This window comes from Triticum urartu, chromosome 1 (genome assembly GCF_003073215.2).
Source record: "Triticum urartu cultivar G1812 chromosome 1, Tu2.1, whole genome shotgun sequence".
Lineage (NCBI taxonomy): Eukaryota > Viridiplantae > Streptophyta > Magnoliopsida > Poales > Poaceae > Triticum > Triticum urartu.
The window spans coordinates 150,783,899-150,803,326 of record NC_053022.1 but is presented as its reverse complement, the minus strand read 5'-3'; the positions used below and the strand labels follow the sequence as shown (position 1 = coordinate 150,803,326).

Sequence of the window (19,428 nt, the reverse complement as noted above, 5' to 3'; positions counted from 1 at the left end):
TGGGATAATAGGCAGCAAGGAGATATGAACGTCAAAGCAAGACTGGACCGTGCTCTAGTTAATCAACATTTCCTTGATCTGTTTGAGTTCTCAGGTGTTAAGCATATCAGTAGCATTGAGTCTGATCATTGCTTTGTGCTTGCGGAATTAAGGACAACACCGGTGACCGGCTGGGCACGTCCACAACGCTCCTTCCACTGCGAAAATGTGTGGCAAACTCATGCTAATTATGATGAGATGGTGCGGAATATGTGGCGTACATGAGCCGGCCATGGAGGTTTGCAGGGTGTTGTCGATGCCCTTGCCGAAGTCCAGATCAATCTGGGGGCATGGGGGCACCGAGAATTTGGGAACTTGGCGAAAAAAGTCCGCAAACTACAACATCGGCTTGATCGGCTAAGAGGTGCCTCGTTAGGCCGTGGGCCAACGGAGGAAGAAAAAACAGTAGCTTCACAACTTCGCGATGCTTTGAGACAGGAGGAGATCTGGATCAAACAACGCTCGCGTGTATCATGGTTTAAGAAGGGTGACCGCAATACTGGATATTTCCAAGCCCAGCTGCCCAACGGAAGAGAATAAATAGGATTACTTCACTAGAGAAGATCTGATGGACAAACGTGCACTGACCCAGTGGAAGTTAAGCAAGAGATTGCCAGTTTTTATCAAGCTTTATACCAGTCCCAAGGGTATATGCCGATGCATGAGCTGCTAGATGTTGTGCATCCTTGTGTTTCAGATGCCATGAACGAGACCTTACAGAAGGAGTTCATGACGGAGGAAGTAAAACGGGCTTTATTTGAGATGGCTCCGTCAAAACCCCCGGGCGTTGAGGGGTTCACAGCGGGTTTCTATTAACGACACTGGGATGTCGTTGGTGAAGATGTTACTTTGGCGGTGCTGGGATTTCTCAACGGAGGTGAATTGCCTCTGGGACTGAATGATACAACAATCACTTTGATTCCCAAGGTAAGAAACCCACAGAAAATCTCACAGTACAGGCCGATTGCTTTATGTCCGGTTCTGTACAAAATTGCAGTGAAAACAATAGCAAACCAATTACGCTTGATTCTTGATGATGTCATTGGAGAGGAACAAAGTGCCTTTGTACCGGATCGTCTAATTACAGACAACGTACTTGTGGCGTATGAGACCATCCATGCTATACGATAGAGGAAGAAAGGCAAGAATGCTTGTTGCGCCGTAAAACTTGATATGCTCAAAGCGTACGATAGAGTGGAGTGGCATTATCTGGAGGCAATGCTAGAGAAGCTTGGCTTTCGAGATCGCTTTGTCAGGTTGATTATGAAGTGTGTGTGTCCTCGGTCCGCTCCACTATCAAAGTTAATGGGGAACTCCTTCCTTTTTTCAATCCATCTAGAGGTCTACGACAGGGATGCCCGATCTCACCATATCTCTTCCTCATTTGTGCACAAGGCCTCACATCGCTGCTCAACAATTATGGGGGTGCATATATTGACAGAGGTATCCGGGTGAGTATTCATGCACCATGGGTCAATCACTTATTATTTGCTGATGATAGTCTCATCTTCCTCAGTGCCAAAACCCAAAGTGCAAATAGACTCAATGATATTCTCCGGATCTACGCTGGCTGCTCCGGGCAGGCAGTGAACGGGGAGAAAAAGCTCGGTCTTCTTCAGTGCTAACACAGGCCAAGACCTTCGAGAGACGCTGAAAACTACTCTAGGGATCCAAGCAGAGGCGTTCTCCGAGCGCTACCTGGGCCTGCCTACTGCCATTGGAAGGATCACGAGTGGCACATTCAACAACATTACTGAACGGATTAAAAGCAAGATTCAGGGCTGGTCAGAGAGGAATCTGGCATGTGCCCGCCGTGAGGTGCTTTTGATATCAATCACGCAAGCAATCCCCACATATAGTATGAGCTGTTTTCAGTTAACGAAAAAAGTCTGCAAGGGCCTATCCTCGTGCATGGCGAAATACTGGTGGAGCAGCTCCCTGGATAAGCGATCTTTGCATTGGCTCTCCTGGGAGAAGCTAACAACACCGAAAGTTAAAGGCGAGATGGGCTTCAGGGATCTTCCTCTGTTCAATCTTGCGCTTCTTGGCAAACAAGGTTGGCGCCTACTGACCCATCCAAACTCCCTTTGTGTAAGAGTGCTGAAAGGCAAGTACTATCCAAATACAGATTTCCTACATGCTACAACACCTGCATGATCTTCGTCTACCTGGAAGGCGATCATAGCGGGCAGGCAAGCCTTGGCCGCGGGTTTGATCCACCGAATAGGGGACGGTTTGAGTATATCCATATGGAATGACCAGTGGATTCCCAATACAGCCTCCCTGAAACTTATGGGGCGTTTAGGTACCGCACCTTTAACCCATGTTTCAGATTTGATTGATGAATATACAGGGAGCTGGAATATTGATCTAGTTCGTGAGAACTTTCTTTCACCAGATGCTGAGGCTATACTGAACATACCATTGAATCCATCAGGGGTGAAGATAGCCTCGCGTGGGCATTTGAAAAGTCTGGAAACTACACGGTAAAGTCTGCGTATCGATCTCTCGTGACTCGTAATGAACTGAGCTCTCTAGAGGAAGGGATGACTACCGAAACTTCAACATCAAATAAACAGTTGTGGTCTGCACTTTGGAAATTGCCTGTCATCTCGAAGGTAAGGGTTTTCTGGCGGCGGGTGCTCCGTGACATTCTGCCAGATGCCAATACCCTCAAATATAGACACATTAAACCCCTGAGCATATGTTCCATATGTCAGGCGATGGAGGAGGACTTGATGCATGCTCTCATTTCATGTACGCATGCAAAAAAGTTCTGGATTGCAGCAAGGGACATATTCGATCTTCAACTTCCACGACTACGCCCAGAAACATGGTCTAAGGACATCTTAATTGACCCAATGTTCTCTGCTGATACGAGATGCAAAATCATCACAATTGTGCACTCTATTTGGTCATCGCGGAACCGATGGACACACAATGAAGCTGGCTATGATCCGGTGCAGGCGATCAAAGGAGTGCATGAAGCCCTAGCCATACTTGACATCCCTTCGTGAATTCAAATGCAGGGGGGCCAAGGTTGGAAACCACCGGAGGCAGGATGTATCACCATCAACACATATGGCTCTATTATTCCTGATGCTCTGTACGGGGGGAGCGGGAGGCGTGGCCCGGTCTCACCTAGCTTTTATTGGTGCATGGAGTAAGCCATTGCCGGGAGTCTCCGATCCTTTCGTGGCAGAAGTGCTGACAATGAGAGAAGGGATGATTTTTGCCCACCTACGAGGATTCTCACATGTGATCATGGAGGTCGACTACCTCGATCTCGTTAATCTCTGGAAATCGCGCCAAGATACACGCTCTATTGCAGCCCCTATCTTACAAGAGTTGGAGAATATATTACCTTCCTTTTCTTCTTTTTCGGTTCATCATGTTGGTAGGAATCTGAATTTTCCGGCACATACTTGTGCACAACGTGCTTTTACGCTGGAGGGAACAGACAGGTGGGTGGATCAATATCCAGATTTTCTTATTAGCAGCCTACGGGCAGATTGTAACCGGATGTTAGTTCGATGAATAAAATCTCCATACGATGCAAAAAAAATAAATCTACTAGAATGTTTATACTCTCGTTGCAACGCACGACAATTATATAATCAAAGAAAAAAAAAGCAAGGCAGTCACAATCCCGTGAAAAGAAAAACAAGGCAGTGACGATGGGCCATTAGGGCAGAACATGTGGCTGCATGAAAGAAAATGAATGGAGAATGGGCTCGGCCCAAGGAGAGGAAGGAGTGATGAAGCATGTCCTAAAAAAAATGTTTATGCTTCTGCTCCCAAATCCACCGCACCATCCCGGAGTCCCTCGCCGCCGAAACCCCTTCCCTCCCCCTCCTACCGAAGCGCGACTGCCATCTCGAAGCGGAGGAGCTCGCGCGGTTCTCTCCTGATCTTCCTCCTCCGATCCCTTCTGCCGCTGCTGGTGTGGCGTGGCTCGACGCGATTCATTTTGTTGGTAAGGAAGCCCTAGCTTTGCTCGGACTGCTCTTCGTTTTTTCTTCTTCTCCGGTTTCCTCTTGGCCGCGAGCAATCGAATCCAGCCAGATCTCTTTATTCGAGATTTGTCTCAGTTAACCCCGTTCCATCCCATCAGTAGGGTGGACTATGAAGGCGCGGCGGGCGCATCCGCCCACCCATGTATTTTGGTCTCCATTTCGCGGAACTACGACTACAATTTTCGAGATCCCGAATTATACTACTAACAACAGTTTATTTTCAGAAAAAAATTGGGGGTTCAACTGAACCCCCATGCCCCGTGTTAAGCCCGCCCCCGTGAGGAGCTGGAGCTGGTGCTGGTGCCGGTGCTGGTGCTAGTGCTGGGGCTGTAGGGAAGAGCGCAGCAGAGGAGGAGCAGGGGTGGAGGATGCTGAGCGTGGTACGGGTGCACCTGCCGTCGGAGATCCCGATTGTGGGGTGTGAGATCACCCCGTATGTGCTGCTGCGTCTGCCCAATGGGGCCATCTCCACCGAAGACGTACCTGAGACCGCGGCTGTTGATGGTCACTTCATGCGATACAGATGGTGAGCGAGCAGCTCGTGACTCTGACTTTTGGTTCAATAGGATATGCATTGTGGAATGATTAGTTCCGCTTGTGCGTTAGTACTAGTTAATTCTGTTAAAAGAAGGGTCTTTTAGTATTGATCAGATTGCTATATGCTTAACTACTTGCTAAACTCAGGAAAGTCCTGTTCTTCTTAGTTCCTGAATATATGAAGCACAACCGTGTCAATTCGGAGCATCGATCGCTCTAACAAGCCAATTTCGTGTTTTTGTAAATGAATGGAAACACAGAGAATATTAAATGTCAACGGTTGCCTTTGAGACATAACTAGATTGTTGAGTTGGAGACGTAGAACAGTTTTCAGGACTCAGAAGTTGTATCTTGATTCACTTACAGATAAAACTATTGAGTCTATGATATATTAAGCCACCACATGGGATAACGTAGAATGGTTATAAGAATAACTGAGTAATTCATCGAGCAAGTCAATATGCTGTCTGATTTTGGTTGTGCTTAGAGCTCTTGACAGTTAGATAGGATCGTAAGAGTCGTAATGGAGATGAAGCCTGCTTGGCTTGTAGAATGCTATCAATCATTGGGCAATAATGGTCCTATCCATCTTGGGTGGAATAGGAGCATTGTAAAATTTTGGGATTGCACTGGATCATATAAATAATTTTGTAGAGATAGCTATTCCACAAGTGCTATCAGTCTGTTCACTTGGGGTCACATGATTCTTAGACTGTGATACAATCCTTGAGCTGAACAGCACTTGTTGAACAAAGAGGCTGCTTGATTGTACACTGAATTTTGACGCCTCTGGAGCTCAAAAAGGATTATTATATGTACTTCTTTTGAAGTACTGCATATTAAAATTGGTTGCATATTAGGTTCAGCTGCAAGTTACTTTACTTGCTTACGGTTAGTGAGAGATTGAACACACATTCCATTATTTTTGTTTTGTTGACTACACGTGTCCTTCTCTTTTGTTTGATCTCTTACTGTCCTTGTCACTCCCACACCCCACCTTATCCATATTCTTCCTTTGTTATAACAAATCTGTATCTCTACTACTTAAAAAAATGTAAGGTTCCATCTTTCATCACTTCTCTTCCCACCACCCCTCCGTCCAACCTTCCCCGTATGACAATCAATCATCTTAATTTACTTACCTTATGAACCAATTCCACTTCAGTTTACTTACCAAACTTCTCATCAAACTATAAGGTAAATCATGGCAGGATTTGATAAATATACTAGAATATTTATATCCTGTTGCAACACACAGGCACTGTCCTAGTTACTGTTTTATTTATGTAAAAACACTTATAACATATATCTTAGCAGTGTATCATAGCGAATGTATTGTAAGTAAATTTGAAGAACTAACATAATGCTCGAGTGTTCTAAAAAATGATCTATAGGCAGTGTACGAGGATGCGGTGCCCTACCTGTTGCTTACAAGCTGTGTGTATGCCACATATACAATTGGCAATACAATCACTACCAGCTGGGTGTCCGGACGATTACCTGTTATTGAATATATATAATATTGCTGTGCATTACTCATTACACTCTTGCTTGGATGGTTAATCATTTCATCATGTCCATTGTTTGTCATGTCAAGTAGGTCTAAATTGCATTGTTTATAAGGTGTCCCACCTTTGACGCTTAGGCAGCAAGGCACCCAGTGCCTTGCAAGTGTGCCCGCTTTAGGCGTTTAGGCGTCCACCTTAGGCGCTTAGGCATCAGGGCGGATGGTGCTCGCCTTAGGTCGCCTTATAAACAATGCTAAATTGCATCAATTGGATGCTATATGTTGAGAATTTAGTATTGCACACTTATGAAGATAGCGGAGCTAGTCCGTTAACACATGTAGATTCATTGGTTTGCTTTTTATTAGCCGCTTCCTCGTACACTGCCTATAGACAATTTTTTAGAAGACTGACACATTATGTCAGTTCTTCAAATTTACTTACAATAAACTCACTAGTCACTATGTTACACTGCTAAGATATATGTTATAAGTGTTTTAAGATAAATAAAATATTATTTTGTTACAACACAAACCAAATCTTTTTTTTTACACAGATAGTCCCTCCGCCCTGAAATACTTGTCGCAGAAATGGATCTATCTAGAACTAAAAATATGTCTAGATGCATCCATTTTTGTGACAAGTAATTTGGGATGGAGGGAGTAAAATATTAGTATTGCCCACCAAATCTTTTTTTTTGTATGCTTTCATTTTGTTTGCTTTTCAGTCGCTAGTTTGACAGAACCACATGTAATATGTACAATTGTGCACCATAAAAAAATCATGCAAAAATATGTGTCCTGTGCGCAAAATACAAGTGGTTGTAGTTGTATTATAAAAGAAATCAATTTATCTGTTGTTTTTTGCGCAGGGTTTATTTGATCATATTGTTGAATGATCTTTTTTTGCTGGTGTCCATGTTATAACAGTGTACATTTATGACCTGTTTTGAGAAGTTGCTCATCATGCTTTGTATCCGCTTTATGCTACATTTTGAGTTAATAAACGTGCCCTTCATAGAAAAAAACACATGCACAAGAAAACTTGATTTTTTCCCCTGATGTATTGCCAATTTTCTTCATCTTGCCTCATTATTTATAAGAAACTAGCAATGTGCCCGTGCGTTGCAACGGATCCAAAGTAGAATAATACATATTCACAAATTTGAAAGAAAACAGTCTAGTTTTGATATACATATATCACTAAAAATATATTATGTTTCACTCAAAATATATTTCTTGGGCTGTTTTGATGAGTTAAGGGAGGAATGTGGTTGGTTTCAAGATACTAAGGGGTTTTCTGTAAATTGGAGCAGAGAAGTGGGATATTGTTGCAAAAAGGCACAACTTACATCACAGTCGTTAGATGCAGATCTAGTGGCCAGAAATGACGGATGGCAGACACACCATCATCACCAACTGAGTCTTTTATAGGAGTAGAGAAATTGGAGCAGAGAAGTGGGATATTGTTGCAAAAAGGCCATAACTTGCATCACAGTCGTTAGATGCAGATCTAATGGGCAGAAATGACGGATGGCAGACACACCATTATCACCAACTGAGTCTTTTATAGGAGTAGAGAAAATGTATTTTCCCAAAGTGCCCTATTTTCCCAAAGTGCCCTAACAAACTGACATCCAAGGTGCTGTTAGCAAGTTACCACGAGCTGATACAACTTAAAATAAGCTCTTTAGGTGTTCTTTTGTGTCTTTACTTTTCGAGTCTTGTTCTCTCTTCATGGTATCTTACAGCTTTTCTGTATCTTACAACACATAGTTATACTGATTTGACTCTTCTCTTGAAGGTACCGCATACAAAGCGATCGGAAAGTTGCTATCTGCAGTGTACATCCAATGGAGCAAGCAACAATCCAGTGTCTAGGTTGTCTCAAGTCAAAAATACCTGCTGCTAAGAGCTACCATTGTTCTGCTAAGTGCTTCTCTGATGCGTGGCAGCACCACAAGGTTTTGCATGAGCGAGCTAGTAGTGCTTTAAATGAAAATGGAGTTGAAGAGGAGGAGCTATTTGGTAGATTTGGCAGTGGTAGTTCAGGGATTCTCAGTTCTGGGTCTGGCTCAATGTCAAATCTTGGACAGAGCCCTGGTGTTAATAATGGACCTGTTCCTTTGTATCCCTCGGGCTCTGACAAAAGCTCGGGTGAAACTTGGTTTGAAGTGGGACGCTCGCAGACATATACACCGACTGCAGATGATATTGGCCATGTTCTGAGATTTGAATGTGCAGCGGTGGATACAGAAAAGAAAGTACCAGCAGGACCTCCAACTTCAATTATGACGTCACGTGTGATTCCAGCACCAACCCCTACTCCACGCCGCCTTATCCAAGTGAATGGAGATGTTTTGGGTCACTTGGATATGGACAGCCAGAGTTCTTCTTTCGGGACATTCACAGTGCTGTCTTATAATATTCTTGCAGATGCATATGCTACAAGCGATGCATATAGCTACTGCCCAACATGGGCTCTTTCATGGACTTACCGGAGACAAAATTTGATGCGTGAAATTATTGGTTATCATGCTGACATCATATGTCTTCAGGAGGTATGATGTGATAACCTTTCTTGTCAATTTAATTTTTGTGTGACCTATGTTTCGCCTTTAGTTGCATCATATATTTGATTTAATGAACTGAGAAAGTCTCAATTGTTTGCATAATAAAAATATTGCATCCCGGTGCACTTATGCGTGACGACTCTGTTCAACAACCTACAATGTCTCTTATATACTCTTGTTAGCCTGTTTCATTTTTCATTTGGGTCGTCACTTGTTTTCCTTGTTTATAGGGACGTTGGATTTGAATTTATCATAGTTTGCCCATTGTTTAAGCTTTCAAAAATATCTCTGCATGATCGTTATGAACAGTTTCTTCTTTCTTGAAGGTGCTTATGATTATTCTCTTCTTTGCATGATTGGTTTCTTTATTTGAACTAATTTGCATATTAAAAATGCTAAAAATGAGAAGTGCCCTAAGATTATAAAAGGTGACAATTTAAGCAAAATGCTACTGGTTTCAGGTACAATTGAACCACTTTGAGGATTTTTTTGCACCTGAGTTTGATAAACATGGATATCAGGCGCTTTACAAGAAAAGGACAACAGAGGTATCTTTGACTTGCAGTTTATCGTCACAAATTGGTTAGATACCTTTCGTTGTCTTATTTGATTCTACTTCATTGTTGTCACAGGTGTATGCTGGAGTTCCTCATGCCATTGACGGCTGTGCTACTTTCTTCCGTAGAGACAGATTTTCACACGTAAAGAAATATGAGGTACCTCCACTGTACGTTGCAGCTACCTGCTGATTTGCAGCTATCTGATACTTCTTGTACTTGCTTGTGTGTAGGTCGAGTTCAATAAGGCTGCACAGTCTTTAACAGATGCGATTATTCCACCTGCACAAAAGAGGGTGGCTTTAAATCGATTGATTAAAGTAAGATTAATTTTAGAAGAGATTATATGCTATTGGATTCTGTACCGACTTCTTATTATCACACATTCTGTTTGAAGGATAACATTGCACTGATTGCGGTCTTAGAAGCCAAATTTGGCAACCAAGGAACTGAAAACCCTGGTAAAAGACAGCTCCTTTGTGTGGTACGTCAATACCCTTCTTTCTTTAGATGTGTATAAAGTAGCTATGCACTTACTAGATATGGCATTTTTATATGCATGTTTGTTAAAGGTCTACTTTTGGTCTATCAACTTCATTACCGTTCAATTTACACCCTAGACTCTCAGGACTGTTTGGGAGCTGGGTTCTCGAGTGGTGTTTGGAGAAGAGCAGGGCTGTCTCCAGATATTTGGGGGCTTGGAGCAAAAAGTAAAACAGAGCCCTAAATTTTGAGAAAAATCATATAACTGAAGAACCAAAGTAGATTTAGTCTCACTTAATTATTTAAGTTCAAATATATGTTATTTACTACAATAAATATAAATATATCAAATAGTAATGCTAAAAGAGTAAAGTTTGTGCTAAACTAATAAACTAACCTCATTTTGAAGCAACTACTTCGCAAATCTTGGACGCATGTTTGCTTGACTATCTAACCCAAACAATTTGACTGCAAAGCAGAAGATGAAAAATACTGCACATGTACACAAAAGATGGAAATAACCAAATTGACATAAACAATATAAGATGTACTGATGGAAAAAGTGCTCTAATACTTACTAAAAAATATATTCAACAATGAAGTAGCCTACATTAGTAAGGCTTCATATTATGTGGAAAAGCACGAAAGGGCTTGAGCTGGCTAATTCCGTTCCGCTCAGCATCGGACAGCGCTACCGTGCAACTGTACAAGTCAGTGAGTGCCGTGAGGCGTGGCCGCCTGCACCTGCCGCCGTCGTCCAGTCTCCTGCATCCCTGCCCGAGTCCTCAAATTGCGAATCACCGATGCCGAGCAAATCCCTGCAATATACGATCGCTAATGGATCTAGTCAGTTGTGATTTGGGAAACTAACGCGCTGATTTTGTGCGTGCATATGCGTAGGTTGATCGGTCGCTAATCGATCCAGACTGGTTGAATTGATGGGCCAATCAGGAGTATCGTGTGTTGGATCTTTCTTTCAGCACCGAGAAATAAACAGCACATGATCCCAGGCCTTGAAGTGGACCGTGTGCTGGGCCTGACCTATACCTATTGCCTGCTGGACTGGGGGGCCCCAAAAATTTGGGGGCCCTGTGCGGTCGGCCAATTTTGGCCACCCTTGTCAATGGACCTGGTGAGGAGGCTGCTTTATCGCCAACTTTGGCACTTCATTCTTTACTTAGCAGTAGCCCCACATTATTCAGGAAGCGCCCGTTTCTCTCTACCCTATCCTTGTCTGCGCTCTCTATTCCCTTTCCTCCTTCCTAGCTCTTAACACTAACACCTTTTCCTCCTTGGCCATCCTCTCTTCGCCTGCTCCCCACGTGTCAAAGCACTGTCTCTGAAACAGAAGAGGGGTGATGAAAGAGTTGTGAGCAGCGGAAGCTATAGCGGAGGCCATAGAGTGGCCAAGGAAGTGCCCAGTAGAGAATTGGGTGGCAAAACGTGTTGACATTTATCCCAGGCCACACAAAACCGCCCACAAATACTACTTTAGGACGTAATTTGAACATTTAGATAGTTGATGTGTAAATTAGACAGTTTTGAAGTACAGGTTGTATGTTAAAGTGTTAAACCAAGACAATAGCTAACGGATCAAAAATGGACCTTTTCCTATAATAGTAAATGTGTACGTCGATACACGTTGATATCAGGGAGGAAATTAATTGCATATTCATATTAGGTAGGATATCAGTTACCTGTTAACTATGTGATGATATTTGGTACTCCGTAAAGAAATATAAGAGTATGATATTAATTGCACGCTAGACATGTTGAGCGCTCACCATTGGAGCAATCTAGGTCATTGGATTGACATGGTTTGACGGCCAAGACTAATTGGATCTGCCCCTTTGGGTCTTTATATATTGGTATAGATATAGATATTTAGCTGTTGAACTGCTAGCAGTATAATGCAAAATAGCACGTGACATTATTTTTCTTGTTTAGTCACTACATTTAGGAATTAGAAGTTTTATATATGTAAGGATAAAGTAGTATATATACTACTCCCTCCGTCCCAAAATAAGTGTCTCAACTTTGTACTAAGTGAGACACTTATTTTGGGACGGAGGGAGTACCACATAGTAGTATATGAGACATGGGTGAACTATCATGATATATAGGATGACGTGGGTGTATATATACTACCATATATATGATGACTAATAAGTTGAGATGCATGGAAAGCATCTGTATGTCAATGATGGGTGCTTGGTAAAAGGCGCATCTTACTGCAAGTTCCCCCTTATAGCGCTTAGTTTATGATGTTAGTCCTTGACCTCTGTCATTATTCGTAGTGGTCCAGGCTTGAAAGCCTTTTAATGTTATGGGTGTCTCAATTTTTTATTCTTTTCAAATGTTTCCAATTTGCAGGCCAATACACATGTAAATGTCCACCAAGATCTCAAAGATGTCAAGCTATGGGAGGTCTGTATCATCACATTCTTTGTAGGCTAGAACTCGGCAACATCTGAAATATTCAGATTAACAGCAAGTATGGTTTTGCAGGTTCAAACACTTTTGAAAGGATTGGAAAAGATAGCTAACAGTGCGGACATTCCAATGTTGGTCTGTGGGGATTTCAATTCAATCCCTGGGAGGTGCGTATCAAGATCCCATCGGAGCAATATTTTTCATACTTATTTGTTTTCTCCAACTCTTAATCCCTTTGTGCTTCCTTTTGCCTTTCAGTACTCCACACGGGCTTCTTGCGATAGGCAAAGTTGATCAATTGCATCCAGATCTGGCCATTGACCCCCTTGGAATTTTACGCCCTGTGAGCAAGCTGACACATCAGCTTCCTCTGGTACAGTAAAACTACCATGACTTGTTTATCTTTCTCCTTTTCAACTGTTCTGACCAAAGGTTTTACTTGTTTATAGGTCAGTGCATATTCTTCATTTGCAAGGATGGTAGGTGTCGGTTATGATTTGGAGCACCAGCGGAGGAGGATGGACTCAGGAACAAATGAACCACTTTTCACAAATTGCACAAGAGATTTCACTGGTACTGTTGATTACATATTTTACACAGGTAGGTGCCTGATGCATTGTATTTGTATATTATGTTTGCATTTTTGATATCTCCATTATTCTGGAATAAGCATTTAGTACCGTGATATGTTTGATGATTGTCAGTTGCCATGTTTCCTTTCTTATTTCAGCGGATTCGTTGTCAGTGGAGTCTTTATTGGAGCTTCTGGATGAGGAGAGCTTAAGAAAAGACACTGCTCTCCCTTCACCTGAATGGTCATCAGATCACATAGCACTCTTAGCAGAATTCCGTTGCAAGCCTAGAATCAGACGATGATGCCTTAGGTATGTATCAACTAGAAGGACATCACAGCTCTCTAATTGCATTTCAGTAGCACTGTTGTTTTTAGCACAAACAGCATGGAGTTTACAAGATTGGGCAGCTGATTTTTTTTCTTCTAGTACTCCCATTGGTGTTTAAGTCGCCATTTGTGCAAACCCTTTGCATTTTTGTGATCATAAGTGAAACAAACGTTACAACACTGTTTCACTGCACCGTAATTTATCTGAAAGTAGACACGAGGCATCATTATTGTTGTACATTGCTTATGGCAGATTGGTTCTTCTGGATCTTGTTGCGAGCATAAACTTCTTTGCCTGTGAAAGTGTGAATTATGACATATGGGCACTATTGCGCTCTATCTTGATTCAACGGTCAAGCTAACTGACTTTCTCTAGGTCGCATACAGATGGTCACATCAGCGTCCATGCTGGAGGTTTAACTTCCATGGTGGAAGGTGGAAGTTGAGGAGGGGCAGACGCGATCATATCGCCGGGGAAGCAGTCAATCAGTCTTAGGAAACAACCTTGGGAAAAGAGAGCCTCGTGTAGTGTTGATTATTACCCTTTTTACATTTCAACTTCATGATATTTAAGCTGCCCCTTGTAATATTATACTTTATATAGAAGAGAAATCCTTTTGAGAGAAATATTGATAATAGATTCTGACAGCCATGGCTAGATTTTTTAAGATCTTTTTTTCTCAGCTTGTCATTTTTATTTTGTTAGTGATTTTTCACTTGTTGTGGACTCGTATTTATTCCTACAAGCAGCTGGGACTAGTGCGTCTAACTGTTATGGAGTTGTATTAATGGTGGTGTGATGTAAATTCTAGGTATTTGTGTAGGTTTGGGGTTAGGGAATTTCATGATCAGTGGCATTGATGACTGTTTGGTACAAACATTTTTGTTATTATGTTAAAGCTAATAACTCACACGCAAGCTTTTCTGCTGTTTTTTTGCTAGAGGGGTGCTTTTTTTGGATTTGTCAAATCTAAGGTCAAAACACGATCAGCCCGGGACACACCTAGTAGACGAACGAGTGCTCTCCTGAGCGGAAGAGAGGAGAGGCAGCATCAAAGAATAGAATGGAATGTGTGCTATCTTTAACGAACTCTAAATTCCATAGGCACAACCACATATCTAGCAAAGAGTGGCATGTAGCAACGCCACCAACTCTAGATAGGAGCCAACCACATGGACAGTTACCTACCTACACCCCATGCAACCTAGATCCCACTAGCGTGACACGTGATACACCGGGCTTTACACACACGTCACACATACCTGCACGTGGGCCCAATTACCGTACACCATAGGTCCACACGTGTACATCTTACACGATGCTCAAGCCTCACCACAAAGCTCCCTTTCTTGGGAGCTTAGTATTTGTAAAGATAAGCTAATTAATCTTATGCCACCTTGTCCTGAGTGTGTCACTGTTATGGATGCAATTTGATTGTATTGCAAGGGCCATGGGGCAAATATATATTTTTAGAAAAAAAAAGAAAAAAAGCAAATGTATAGTATAAAAAACTTGAGGCACAAGAAAGGAAATTTAGCGTAATAACTACTTCTAGACAAATACTAATACTCCTTAACACCCCCCTGCCTCAAATGCAGAGTGCATGCAATAACATTCACATTTGAAGTGTAGTATTAGAAAACAAATATAATTCAAAATCCGTATCTTGAGAGTGTTATCATAGCATGAAGAGTCTTCAAAACCTGTAGAGTCAAGCCAAAGGGGATAACGAAGAAGATGACGTCAGAGGAAGACACCGCATCAGTAGAAGATACAAGGCAAGTATCAATAGAAGATGTTTGTCAAAACAAGTTGGCACACCAAGAGAATGAGGCATTTCACACAAAATCATAGCCTAAGAAAACATGCGGCGAAAGAAGCTTGGCAGCAAGAGAATGGGCGTGGATAAAAAATGCCAAAAGAAGCCACAAAAATCCTACAGAAAACTACGAGGACCATGTAGGGCACAAAAGTTGTGTAGAAAGGATCAGGACCCGAAAAAGAGGTTGGCGGATAAAGTTTTGGTGATGACGGTGTCCTTGCAGCATCATTGGCTTAGTTGCAGGAGGCTGATTGGCTTCAGTGGTGACAACCAGCGCGCATTCAGGATTGGCCTCAGATTGAGCTGATTCTTTAGTAGCGTTTGCATTAGTGTTGGGAAATGTAGCATGCAATTTCAAAAATTCCTACGATCACACAAGATCTATCTAGGAGATGCATATCAATGAGGGGGGGAGTGTGCACGTACCCTCATAGACCGAAAGCGGAAGCGTTAGTTTAATGCAGTTGATGTAGTCGAACGTCTTCTTGATTCAACCGATCAAGTACCGAACGTACGACACCTCCAAGTTCTGCACACGTTCAGCTCGATGGCGTCCCTCAAACTCTTGATCCAGCAAAGTGTCGAGGGAGAGTTTTGTTAGCACGATGGCGTGGTGACGGTGATGGTGAAGTGATCCGCGCAGGGCTTCGCCTAAGCACTACGACAATATGACCGGAGGAGTAAACGATGGAGGGGGGTGCTGCACACAGCTAGGAATCAATGTTGTGTCTTCTAGCGGTGCCCCCCACATATATATAGGTGGGAGAGGGAGAGGGGCTGCAAGGGGCACCCCAAGTAGGAGTAATCCTACTTGGGCTCCTCCTCCAAGTTGGCCTCCCCCTTCCATATCCATCGGAGGGGGAAGGAAAGAGAGGGAGGAGGGGGAAGGAAAGGGGGAGGCCGAATCCTCCCCTTTCATTCTTCCTTCCCTTTGTTTCCTTCTCCTTCTATTATAGGGGGCGCACCAGCCCCATTTGGGGCTGGTCTGTCCAACTCTTGGCCCAATAGGCCCATATAGCTTGCCGGGGGTTGCCCAGAACCCCTTCCGGTGACCCGATACGTACCCGGTACCCGCAGAACATTTTCGGTGTCTGAATACTATCGTCCTATATATGAATCTTCCCGTGTCTGAAATACTGGCACCAGTCCATAGATGGATCGCTGGAGTATGCACACTTTGTTAGCACCTTTAGGATCGACAAAACCTTTTGGTTGCATCATATACAACTCTTCTTTAAGAAATCCATTAAGGAATGCAGTTTTGATATCCATTTGCCAGATTTCATAAAATATGGCAATTGCTAACATGATTCGGACAGACTCAAGCATCGCCACGAGTGAGAAAATCTCATCGTAGTCAACACCTTGAACTTGTCGAGAACTTTTTACGACAAGTCGATGTTTGTAGATAGTAACACTACCATCAGTGTTCGTCTTCCTCTTGAAGATCCATTCATTCTCAATGGCTTGCCGATCATTGGGCAAGTCCACCAAAGTCCATACTTTGTTCTCATACATGGATCCTATCTCAGATTTCATGGCCTCAAGCCATATGTCAGAATCTGGGCTCATCATAGCTTGTTCATAGTTCATAGGTTCGCCATGGTCTAATAACATGACTTCTAGGACAGGATTACCATACCACTCTGGTGCAGAACGTGCTCTGTTCGACCTACGAGGTCCAATAGTAACTTGATCCAAAATTTCATGATCATTATCATTAGCTTCCTCTCTAGTTGGTGTAGGCATCACGGGAACGGATTTGATTGATGTGCTACTTTCCAATTCGAGAGAAGGTACAACTACCTCATCAAGTTCTACTTTCCTCCCACTCACTTCTTTCGAGAGAAACTTCTTCTCTAGAAAGGATCCATTCTTAGCAACAAAGATCTTGCCTTTGGATCTGTGGTAGATGGTGTACCCAACAGTTTCTTTTTGGGTATTCTATGAAGACACACTTCTCCGATTTGGGTTCGAGCTTTATCAGGCTGAAACTTTTTCACATAAGCATCGCAACCCCAAACTTTAAGAAACGACAACTTAGGTTTCTTGCCAAACCACAGTTCATACGGTGTCGTATCAACGGATTTAGATGGTACCCTAGTTAACATGAATGCAACTGTCTCTAATGCATAACCCCAAAACGATAGTGGTAAATCAGTAAGAGACATCATAGATCGCACCATATCCAATAAAGTACGGTTACGACGTTTGGGCACACCATTATGCTGTTGTGTTCCAAGTGGCATGAGTTGTGAAACTATTCCACATTGTTTTAAATGAAGGTCAAACTCGTAACTCAAATATTTGCCTCCGCGATCAGATCGTAGAAAACTTTATTTTCTTGTTACGACGATTCTCCACTTCACTCTGAAATTCTTTGACCATTTCAAATGTTTCGGACTTGTGTTTCATTAAGTAGATATACCCATATCTGCTCAAATCATCTGTCAATGTTAGAAAATTATGATACCCGCCGCGAGCCTCAACACTCATCGGACCACATACATCGGTATGTATTATTTCCAATAAGTCAATGGCTCGCTCCATTGTTTCGGAGAATGAAGTCTTAGTCATCTTGCCCATGAGGCATGGTTCACAAGTATCAAATGATTCCTAATCAAGTGATTCCAAAAATCCATCCACATGGAGTTTCTTCATGCGCTTTACACCAATATGACCTAAACGGCAGTGCCACAAATATGTTGCACTATCATTGCATCTTTTGGCATCAATATTATGAATATGTGTATCACTATGATCGAGATTCAATAAACCATTCACCTTGGGTGTATGACCATAGAAGGTTTTATTCATGTAAACAGAACAACCATTATTCTACGACTTAAATGAATAACCGTATTGCAGTAAACATGATCTAATCATATTCACGCTCAATGCAAACACCAAATAACATTTATTCTAGGTTCAATACTACTCCCGAAGGTAGAGGGAGTGTGCGATGGTGATCGTATCTGTTGGAAATATGCCCTAGAGGCAATAATAAATTAGTTATTATTATATTATATTTCATTGTTCATGATAATCGTTTATTATCCATGCTAGAATTGTATTGATAGGAAACTCAGATACATGTGTGGATACATAGACAACACCATGTCCCTAGTAAGCCTCTAGTTGACTAGCTCGTTGATCAATAGATGGTTACAGTTTCCTAACCATGGACATTGGATGTCATTGATAACAGGATCACATCATTAGGAGAATGATGTGATGGACAAGACCCAATCCTAAGCCTAGCACAAGATCGTGTAGTTCGTTTGCTAAAGCTTTTCTAATGTCAAGTATCATTTCCTTAGACCATGAGATTGTGCAACTCCCGGATACCGTAGGAGTGCTTTGGGTGTGCCAAACGTCACAACGTAACTGGGTGGCTATAAAGGTACACTACATGTATCTCCGAAAGTGTCTGTTGGGTTGGCACGAATCGAGACTGGGATTTGTCACTCCGTGTAAACGGAGAGGTATCTCTGGGCCCACTCGGTAGGACATCATCACAATGTGCACAATGTGATCAAGGAGTTGATCACGGGATGATGTGTTACGGAATGAGTAAAGAGACTTGCCGGTGACGAGATTGAACAAGGTATCGGGATACCGACGATCGAATCTCGGGCAAGTACAATACCGCTGGACAAAGGGAATTGTATACGGGATTGATTGAATCCTCGACATCGTGGTTCATCCGATGAGATCATCATGAAATATGTGGGAACCAACATGGGTATCCAGATCCCGCTGTTGGTTATTGGCCGGAGAGTTTTCTCGGCCATGTCTGCATGACTCCCGAACCCGTAGGGTCTACACACTTAAGGTTCGATGACGCTAGGGTTATAGGGGAAGTATGTACGCGTTTACCGAATGTTGTTCGGAGTCCCAGATGAGATCCCGGACGTCACGAGGAGTTCCGTAATGGTTCGGAGGTAAAGATTGATATATAGGAAGTATGGTTTTGGCCACCGGAAGTGTTCCGGGCATCACCGGTAGTGTACCGGGACCACCAGAGGGGTCCGGGGGTCCACCGGGAGGGGCCACCAGCCCCGGAGGCCTACATGGGCCAATAGTGGGAAGGGACCAGCCCCTATGTGGGCTGGGGCGCCTCCCACCAAGGCCCAAGGCATCCTCAAGAGGAGAGGGGGCAAACCCTAGGCGCAGATGGGCCCTAAGGCCCACCATAGGTGCGCCCCCCTCTCTCTCCCCCTTGGCCGCCTCCCAGATGGGATCTGGGGGCTGCCGCCACCCCTAGGGAGGGAACCCTAGGTGGGGGCGCAGCCCCTCCCGTCCCCCTATATATACTTGAGCAAAGGGGCAGCCCAACACGCGATTCAATCTCCCTGTTGGCGCAGCCCTACCCCTCTTCCTCCTCGTCTCTCGTAGTGCTTGGCGAAGCCCTGCTGGAGTCCCGTGCTCCTCCACCACCACCACGCCATCGTGCTGCTGCTGGATGGAGTCTTCCCCAACCTCTCCTTCTCCCCTTGCTGGATCAAGGCGTAGGAGATGTCACCGGGCTGTACGTGTGTTGAACGCGGAGGTGCCGTCCG

The 19,428-nt window shown here is 43.3% G+C and overlaps 1 protein-coding gene across 2 annotated transcripts; it reads left to right on the top strand.

Annotated features, from left to right (window-relative positions):
* The first annotated feature begins 3,807 nt into the window (after positions 1-3,807).
* Positions 3,808-13,711, top strand: LOC125552188 (carbon catabolite repressor protein 4 homolog 1-like). 2 transcript variants are annotated; one of them, XM_048715675.1, is made up of 13 exons: positions 3,808-4,015; positions 4,280-4,581; positions 7,901-8,657; positions 9,131-9,217; positions 9,302-9,385; positions 9,460-9,546; positions 9,624-9,710; positions 12,083-12,136; positions 12,218-12,309; positions 12,401-12,515; positions 12,592-12,742; positions 12,873-13,026; positions 13,431-13,711. In XM_048715675.1, the coding sequence occupies exons 2-12, from the start codon at positions 4,424-4,426 to the stop codon at positions 13,016-13,018; spliced, it is 1,818 nt and encodes a 605-aa protein (XP_048571632.1). In that variant the 5' UTR covers positions 3,808-4,015; positions 4,280-4,423; the 3' UTR covers positions 13,019-13,026; positions 13,431-13,711. The 2 variants fall into 2 exon arrangements, with proteins under 2 accessions (XP_048571632.1, XP_048571626.1); XM_048715669.1 differs by having other exon boundaries at positions 13,420-13,711.
* The last annotated feature ends 5,717 nt before the right edge of the window (positions 13,712-19,428 follow it).